Consider the following 10,000-nt stretch of genomic DNA (forward strand, 5'->3'; position numbering starts at 1 on the left):
GACGTTTAAGTTTAGTCTCTAAAGGTGATGGTTAAGTTACGGTTGAGTTTAGTCTCTAAAGGAGACTGTTAAGTGACGGTTAAGTTGAGTCTCTAAAGGAGACTGTTAAGTGACGGTTAAGTTGAGTCTCTAAAGGAGACTGTTAAGTGACGGTTAAGTTTAGTCTCTAAAGGTGACGGTTAAGTGACGGTTAAGTTTAGTCTCTAAAGGTAATGGTTAAGTGACGGTTAAGTTTAGTCTCTAAAGGTGATGGTTAAGTGACGGTTAAGTTTAGTCTCTAAAGGTGACTGTTAAGTGACGGTTAAGTTTAGTCTCTAAAGGTGACGGTTAAGTGACGGTTAAGTTTAGTCTCTAAAGGTGACGGTTAAGTTTAGTCTCTAAAGGTGACGGTTAAGTGACGGTTAAGTTTAATCTCTAAAGGAGACTGTTAAGTTACGGTTAAGTTTAGTCTCTAAAGGAGACGGTTAAGTGACGGTTAAGTTTAGTCTCTAAAGGCGACGGTTAAGTGACGGTTAAGTTTAGTCTCTAAAGGAGACTGTTAAGTGACGGTTAAGTTTAGTCTCTAAAGGTGATGGTTAAGTGACGGTTAAGCTTAGTCTCTAAAGGCGACGTTTAAGTGACGGTTAAGTTTAGTCTCTAAAGGAGACTGTTAAGTGACGGTTAAGTTAAGTCTCTAAAGGTGATGGTTAAGTGACGGTTAAGTTTAGTCTCTAAAGGAGACTGTTAAGTGACGGTTAAGTTTAGTCTCCAAAGGTGACGGTTAAGTGACGGTTAAGTTTAGTCTCTAAAGGTGATGGTTAAGTGACGGTTAAGTTAAGTCTCTAAAGGTGATGGTTAAGTGACGGTTAAGTTTAGTCTCTAAAGGAGACTGTTAAGTGACGGTTAAGTTTAGTCTCTAAAGGTGACGGTTAAGTGACGTTTAAGTTTAGTCTCTAAAGGTGACGGTTAAGTGACGGTTAAGTTTAGTCTCTAAAGGTGACGGTTAAGTTTCGGGGGCTAAATGGTGCTAAAGCTAAACTGGATTAGCCGCGTTAGCTCCAATGCCCAGGAGCTAGGCTAACAGAATACGCTACTAGCTAACTGGGAGCAGGAGTGGGTGATCCTCCCGGTGCTACGTATTAGCATTTAGCTCATGTGCGTTTGACGGTCGCCTGTACTCAAGTCATTGTACAGTTAGCATAGCATAGCAAAGCTAACACAGCTAGCCACCTGTTTGTACAGCTGATCGAAGCGCTAACCGTCTCGTCACTTAGCGTAGCACCGCCGCGCGAGCAACGGAGGTCAAGGTCGGGGTGACGGAGTTAGCGTGCTAACGATGCTAATCCTGAAAGCTAGCCTCCGAGGTGAAGTGACGGCAGAGAGGCTAGCTGTCAGGGTTAGCATGCTAATGATGCTAATGCCGACAACTAGCCTCCGAAGTGAAGTGAGCGCCAGAGGGTAATTGTCAGGGTTAGCGTGCTAATGATGCTAATCCAGACAACTAGCCTCCGAGGTGAAGTGAGGGGCCAGAGGCTAGCTGTCAGGGTTAGCATGCTAATGATGCTAATCCTTAAGGCTAGCCTCCGAGGTGAAGTGAGGGGCCAGAGGCTAGTTGTCAGGGTTAGCATGCTAATGATGCTAATCCTGAAAGCTAGGCTCCGAGGTGAAGTGAGGGCCAGAGGCTAGCTTTCAGGGCTAGCATGCTAATGATGCTAATCCTGACAACTAGCCTCCGAGGTGTAGTGAGGGGCCAGAGGCTAGCTGTCAGGGCTAGCATGCTAATGATGCTAATCCTGACAACTAGCCTCCGAGGTGAAGTGAGGGGCCAGAGGCTAGCTGTCAGGGTTAGCATGCTAATGATGCTAATCCTGACAACTAGCCTCCGAGGTGAAGTGAGGGGCCAGAGGCTAGCTGTCAGGGTTAGCATGCTAATGATGCTAATCCTGATAACTAGCCTCCGAGGTGAACTACCCCACCTCCAACAACTACCCCACCCCGACCCCCAACAACTACCCCACCTCCAACAACTACCCCACCCCCAACAACTACCCCACCTCCAACAACTACCCCACCCCCAACAACTACCCCACCCCCACCTCCAACAACTACCCCACCCCCACCAACTACCCCACCCCCACCCCCAACAACTACCCCACCCCCAACAACTACCCCACCTCCAACAACTACCCCACCCCCAACAACTACCCCACCCCCACCTCCAACAACTACCCCACCCCCACCAACTACCCCACCTCCAACAACTACCCCACCCCCAACAACTACCCCACCCCCACCCCCAACAACTACCCCACCCCCACCAACTACCCCACCCCCACCCCCAACAACTAACCCACCTCCAACAACTACCCCACCCCCAACAACTACTCCACCCCAACAACTACCCCACCCCCACCCCCAACAACTACCCCACCCCCACCCCCAACAACTAACCCACCTCCAACAACTACCCCACCCCCACCTCCAACAACTACCCCACCCCCAACAACTACCCCACCTCCAACAACTACCCCACCCCCACCTCCAACAACTACCCCACCCCCAACAACTACCCCACCCCAACAACTACCCCACCCCCACCCCCAATAACTACCCCACCCTCACCTCCAACAACTACCCCACCCCAACAACTACCCCACCCCGACAACTACCCCACCCCCAACAACTACCCCACCCACAACAATTACCCCACCCCCAACAACTACCCCACCCACAACAATTACCCCACCCCCAACAATTACCCCACCCCAAACAACTACCCCACCCCCAACAACTACTCCACCCCCACCCCCAACAACTACCCCACCCCCACCTCCAACAACTACCCCACCCCCAACAACTACCCCACCCCCGACAACTACCCCACCCACGACAACTACCCCACCTCCAACAACTACCCCACCCCCAATAACTACCCCACCTCCAACAACTACCCCACCCCACCTCCAACAACTACCCCACCTCCAACAACTACCCCACCTCCAACAACTACCCCACCCCCACCTCCAACAACTACCCTACCCCCACCTCCAACAACTACCCCACCCCCAACTACAACAACTACCCCACCCCCAACAACTACCCTACCCCCACCTCCAACAACTACCCCACCCCCAACTACAACAACTACCCCACCCCCAACTACAACAACTACCCCACCCCCAACTACAACTACCTCACCCCCAACAACTACCCCACCCCCAACTACAACAACTACCCCACCTCCAACAACTACCCCACCCCCAACTACAACAACTACCCCACCTCCAACAACTACCCCACCCCCACCTCCAACAACTACCCCACCCCCAACAACTACCCCACCCCCAACTACAACAACTACCTCACCCCCAACAACTACCCCACCCCCAACAACTACCCCACCCCCACCTCCAACAACTACCCCACCCCAACAACTACCCCACCCCCAACAACTACCCCACCCCCACCTCCAACAACTACCCCACCCCAACAACTACCCCACCCCCAACAACTACCCCACCCCCACCTCCAACAACTACCCCACCCCCAACTACAACAACTACCTCACCTCCAACAACTACCCCACCCCCACCTCCAACAACTACCCTACCCCCACCCCCAACAACTACCCCACCCCCAACTACAACAACTACCCCACCTCCAACAACTACCCCACCCCCACCTCCAACAACTACCCTACCCCCACCTCCAACAACTACCCCACCCCGAACAACTACCCCACCCCCAACTACAACAACTACCCCACCTCCAACAACTACCCTACCCCCACCCCCAACAACTACCCCACCCCTACCTCCAACAACTACCCCACCCCCACCCCCAACAACTACCCCACCCCTACCTCCAACAACTACCCCACCCCCACCTCCAACAACTACCCCACCCCCAACTACTCCAACTACCCCACCCCCACCTCCAACAACTACCCCACCCCCACCTCCAACAACTACCCTACCCCCACCTCCAACAACTACCCCACCCCCAACAACCCCCTCACTCAACCAAGAATTTGGTCGACACGTGAATGAGCTGCAAACAGTTTATTGAATATTTCAGAGGAAAACGGTTCGATTCCGTGTTTTTGTTTTCATGAGAAACACAAAACAACAAAACAACAAAACAACAAAACAACAAAAGCAGGAAGTGAAGACACTTTGGTACACGCCCCATTTCAAAATGGCGTCCTTTATTCACACACAGCGAAGAGTCGTCGGCGTAGAGAGTGAACCTGTTTGTGTCTTTGTGTCATTTTGTGTCTTTTTGTCGTCATTTTGTGTCTTTTTGTCGTAATTTTGTGTCTTTTTGTCGTCGTTTTGTGTCTTTTTGTGTCTTTTTGTCGTCATTTTGTGTCTTTTTGTGTCATTTTGTGTCTTTTTGTCGTAATTTTGTGTCTTTTTGTCGTCGTTTTGTGTCTTTTTGTCGTAATTTTGTGTCTTTTTGTCGTCGTTTTGTGTCTTTTTGTCGTAATTTTGTGTCTTTTTGTCGTCGTTTTGTGTCTTTTTGTGTCTTTTTGTCGTCATTTTGTGTCTTTTTGTGTCATTTTGTGTCTTTGTCGTAATTTTGTGTCTTTTTGTCGTCGTTTTGTGTCTTTTTGTGTCTTTTTGTCGTCGTTTTGTCTTTTTGTGTCTTTTTGTCGCAATTTTGTGTCTTTTTGTCGTCATTTTGTGTCTTTTTGTCGTCTATTTGTGTCGTTTTGTCGTCATTGTGTCTTTTTTGTGTCTTTTTGTCGTCGTTTTGTGTCTTTTTGTCGTTATTTTGTGTCTTTTTGTCGTCATTTTTGTGTCGTTTTGTGTCTTTTTGCGTTGTTTTGTCGTCATTTTGTGTCGTTTTGTCGCCCGCGTCTTCAGCTAGCTAGCGCTTCCTCTGCTAGCTAGCGCATCCTCAGCTAGCTAGCGCGTCCTCTGCTAGCTAGCGCGTCCTCAGCTAGCTAGCACGTCCTCTGCTAGCTAGCGAGTCCTCGGCTAGCTAGCGCCTCCTCAGCTAGCTAGCGCCTCCTCGGCTAGCTAGCGCGTCTTCAGCTGGTCCCCGAGCAGCGCCGCCAAGACCCCGTACAGGAGCGCCCCCGTGACGAGGAGCAGCGTGCTGCACGCGGGCCCCAGCGACAGCAGCGCTCCCAGCGCGTACAAGAGCAGCAGCGGCAGCAGGACCCTGTAGCTGGCGAGCGGGCGCAGGCTGAGCCGCGGCCCCCGGCGCCCCGTCTCCTGCGTCCAGCGGGACGCCGGGCTCCGCCGCCTCGCTTCGGCCGGGGAGTCGGCGTCTAGCAGGAAGCGGCGGCCGAGGCGACCCAGGAAGTCGGTGCGCGAGCAGAGCGCGTTCATGCGCCCGCCCAACTGTGGGACACAAGGGACACGTGTTAGCGTCGTTAGCCGTTGTTAGAATCCCGTACCCCGCAGCTACGTTCGCGGAAGTTGCGTCTCGACGTGTCCACGGGATATTTTTTTTGGTTACGACAGGATTGAGCTAGCAAAGCGGTTCGGCGTTTATTCGGTTTGAGGAACTTCGTTATGTTTACGAGCTATGCTAGGCTAGGCTAGGCTAGGCTAGGCTCGGCTAAGCTAACAGGGCAGCGACAGGCTAAAGGGCCTAGCGACGGCCGCCCAGGAGGGACTATTTCTTTGCTAGATCAATGATTTCCGGGGGATTTTTGTTTTTGTTGACATTCAAATGAAGCCCCGCCCACCACCACGGCGACTTCCTGTTTGAAAACAGGAAGTGGCTAGTTGTCAGGATTAGCATCATTAGCACGCTAACCCCGTCACCTCGACCTGGACTGCCAAGTGACAAGATGTTTTGCTCTTCCATCAACTGTACGAACCGACGGCTCGCCGCGTTAGCTTGGCTACGCTAATCGAATAGCCGCGTTTGGCTAGTTTAGCTTATCGGAGGTTGGCGTCTACGAAGAATTAGGGGCGCGGCCTCTTGAGTGACGGCTAGCCCCTGGCCCCTGGCTTCTCCTCGGAGGTTAAACGTCCGCCGGATGGACGCCCGCCCCTCCCCCCCCGGCGTCACATACACGCCCTTTAATGGTCAGAGGAGTTAAAGGCGCGGCGCTCACCCGCTCGTTGACCACCGAGGAGACCCTGTAGAGGAGTCGGACCAGCGCCGCGCTCTCGTAGCTCCGGATGGGCTGCAGCTCCGGGTCCCCCTGGTACTGGATCTCGAACCGGCGCAGCCCGCTGATGATCTACACACACACACACACACACAGAGAGAGGTTGGTTGGGGGATTCGAACCAACGCGCTCCTCTCGTGCGACGGTGCTGACAAATGATAGGGAACCTGCTTCCGGCCCAGGTCCGTGAGTACGAGTCCCGTCTCGCCCTGGATGCAGTCGGGCAGCTGCTTGGACGTCCCGTCGTCCTCGGGCGAGTCCAGCGCCGACGTGAGCTGAGTCAGCTGAGCCGGGTTCAGCTGGGGGACGCCGACGAGCGCGACACAGGAAGTAGAAGTTAGTACCCACCTCCATACCCACCTACCCACCTACCCACCTACCTACCTACCCACCCACCTACCCACCCACCTACCCACCTACCCACCTCCCGACCTCCCCACCTCCATACCCACCCACCTACCCACCTACCCACCTCCCCACCTCCATACCCACCTACCTACCTACCCACCTACCAACCTCCCTCCATACCCACCTCCCCACCTACCTACCCACCCACCTACCTACCCACCTCCCTCCATACCCACCTCCCCACCTACCTACCCACCTACCTACCTACCTACCTCCATACCCACCTACCTACCTCCATACCCACCTACCTACCTCCATACCCACCTACTTACCGACCTACCCACCTACCTACCGACCTACCCACCTACCTACCTACCTACCTACCTACCTACCTCCATACCCACCTCCCCACCTACCTACCCACCTACCTACCTACCTACCTCCATACCCACCTACCTACCTCCATACCCACCTACTTACCGACCTACCCACCTCCATACCCACCTACCCACCTACCCACCTACCTACCTCCATACCCACCTACCCACCTACCCACCTACCCACCTCCATACCCACCTACCTACCTCCATACCCACCTACCTACCCACCTCCATACCCACCTACCCACCTCCATACCCACCTACCTACCTACCTACCCACCTACCTACCCACCTACCTACCGACCTACCCACCTCCATACCCACCTACCTACCGACCTACCTACCCACCTACCCACCTACCCACCTACCTACCTCCATACCCACCTACCTACCTCCCCACCTACCTACCTACCTCCATACCCACCTACCTACCCACCTCCATACCCACCTACCTACCCACCTACCCACCTACCTACCTCCATACCCACCTACCCACCCACCTACCTCCATACCCACCTACCTCCCCACCCACCTCCCCACCTCCATACCCACCTCCCCACCTACCCACCCACCTCCATACCCACCTACCTACCCACCTACCCACCTACCTACCTCCATACCCACCTACCCACCTACCTACCTCCCTACCTCCCCACCCACCTCCCCACCTCCATACCCACCTACCCACCTACCCACCCACCTCCATACCCACCTACCTACCCACCTACCCACCTCCCCACGTCCATACCCACCTCCATACCCACCTCCCTACCCACCTACCTACCCACCTACCTCCCCACCCACCTACCCACCTCCATACCCACCTCCCCACGTCCATACCCACCTACCCACTCACCTACCCACCTCCATACCCACCTCCCCACGTCCATACCCACCTACCCACCCACCTACCCACCTCCATACCCACCTACCCACCTACCTACCTACCTCCATACCCACCTCCCCACCTACCCACCTCCATACCTACCTACCTACCTACCTACCCACCTCCCCACGTCCATACCCACCTACCTACCTACCTACCCACGTCCATACCCACCTCCCCACCTACCTACCCACCTCCATAGCCACCTCCATACCCACCTACCCACCTACCTACCTCCCTACCTACCCACCTCCCCACCTCCATATCCACCTACCCACCTACCCACCTATCTACCCACCTCCCCACCTACCTACCTCCCTACCTACCCACCTACCCACCTCCCCACCTCCATACCTCCATACCCACCTACCCACCTCCATACCTCCCCACCTACCTACCCACCTACCTACCTACCTACCCACCTCCCCACGTCCATACCCACCTACCTACCTACCTACCCACGTCCATACCCACCTCCCCACCTACCTACCCACCTCCATAGCCACCTCCATACCCACCTACCCACCTACCTACCTCCCTACCTACCCACCTCCCCACCTCCATATCCACCTACCCACCTACCCACCTACCCACCTCCCCACCTACCTACCTCCCTACCTACCCACCTACCCACCTCCATACCCACCTCCCCACCTCCATACCCACCTCCCCACCTACCTACCCACCTACCCACCTACCTACCTCCCTACCTACCCACCTACCTACCCACCTCCCCACCTCCATACCCACCTACCCACCTACCTACCCACCTACCTACCCACCTCCATACCCACCTACCCACCTACCTCCCCACCTCCATACCCACCTACCTACCCACCTCCATACCCACCTACCCACCTCCATACCCACCTCCCCACCTCCATACCCACCTACCCACCCACCTACCCACCTCCATACCCACCTACCCACCCACCTCCATACCCACCTACCTACCCACCTACCCACCTCCCCACGTCCATACCCACCTACCCACCCACCTACCCACCTACCTACCCACCTCCCCACGTCCATACCCACCTACCCACCCACCTACCCACCTCCATACCCACCTACCTACCCACCTACCTACCCACCTACCTACCCACCTACCTACCTCCATACCCACTTCCCCACCTACCCACCTCCATACCTCCCTACCTACCCACCTCCCCACGTCCATACCCACCTACCCACCCACCTACCCACCTCCATACCCACCTACCTACCCACCTACCTACCCACCTACCTACCTCCATACCCACCTCCCCACCTACCCACCTCCATACCTCCCTACCTACCCACCTACCCACCCACCTACCCACCTCCATACCCACCTCCCCACGTCCATACCCACCTCCCCACCTACCTACCCACCTACCTACCCACCTACCTACCCACCTCCCCACGTCCATACCCACCTCCCCACCTACCTACCCACCTCCCCACCTACCTACCTACCCACCTCCCCACCTACCTACCTCCCTACCTACCCACCTACCCACCTCCATACCCACCTCCCCACCTCCATACCCACCTCCATACCCACCTCCCCACCTCCATACCCACCTCCATACCCACCTACCCACCTCCATACCCACCTACCCACCTCCATACCCACCTCCCCACCTACCTACCTCCCTACCTACCCACCTACCCACCTCCATACCCACCTACCCACCTACCCACCCACCTCCATACCCACCTACCTACCCACCTACCCACCTCCCCACGTCCATACCCACCTACCCACGTCCATACCCACCTACCTACCCACCTACCCACCTCCATACCCACCTACCTACCCACCTACCTACCCACCTACCTACCCACCTACCTACCTCCATACCCACCTCCCCACCTACCCACCTCCATACCTCCCTACCTACCCACCTACCTACCCACCTACCCACGTCCATACCCACCTACCTACCCACCTACCTACCCACCTACCTACCTCCATACCCACCTCCCCACCTACCCACCTCCATACCTCCCTACCTACCCACCCACCTACCCACCTCCCCACGTCCATACCCACCTACCCACCCACCTACCCACCTCCATACCCACCTACCTACCCACCTACCTACCTCCATACCCACCTCCCTACCTACCCACCTACCTACCCACCTCCCCACGTCCATACCCACCTACCTACCTAGCTACCCACGTCCATACCCACCTCCCCACCTACCTACCTCCCTACCTACCCACCTACCTACCCACCTCCCCACGTCCATACCCACCTACCCACCTCCATACCCACCTACCCAC

General features: G+C 55.6%; 1 protein-coding gene across 1 annotated transcript in view; it reads right to left on the reverse strand.

Annotated features, from left to right (window-relative positions):
• Positions 1-4,025: 4,025 nt before the first annotated feature.
• The window catches only part of smpd4 (sphingomyelin phosphodiesterase 4), a gene marked incomplete at its 5' end in the record, with an annotated part of 44,718 nt that continues 38,743 nt past the window's right edge, over positions 4,026-10,000 (reverse strand). Inside the window, 3 exons of the mRNA XM_083940900.1 lie at positions 4,026-5,330; positions 6,056-6,184; positions 6,280-6,411. Coding sequence (XP_083797026.1) covers positions 5,004-5,330; positions 6,056-6,184; positions 6,280-6,411 — 588 coding nt within the window. The remainder of the gene's footprint in view (positions 5,331-6,055; positions 6,185-6,279; positions 6,412-10,000) is intronic.

The sequence above is a fragment of the Echiichthys vipera genome (genome assembly GCF_963691815.1).
Source record: "Echiichthys vipera genome assembly, contig: SCAFFOLD_63, whole genome shotgun sequence".
NCBI classification, from domain to species: Eukaryota; Metazoa; Chordata; class Actinopteri; order Perciformes; family Trachinidae; genus Echiichthys; species Echiichthys vipera.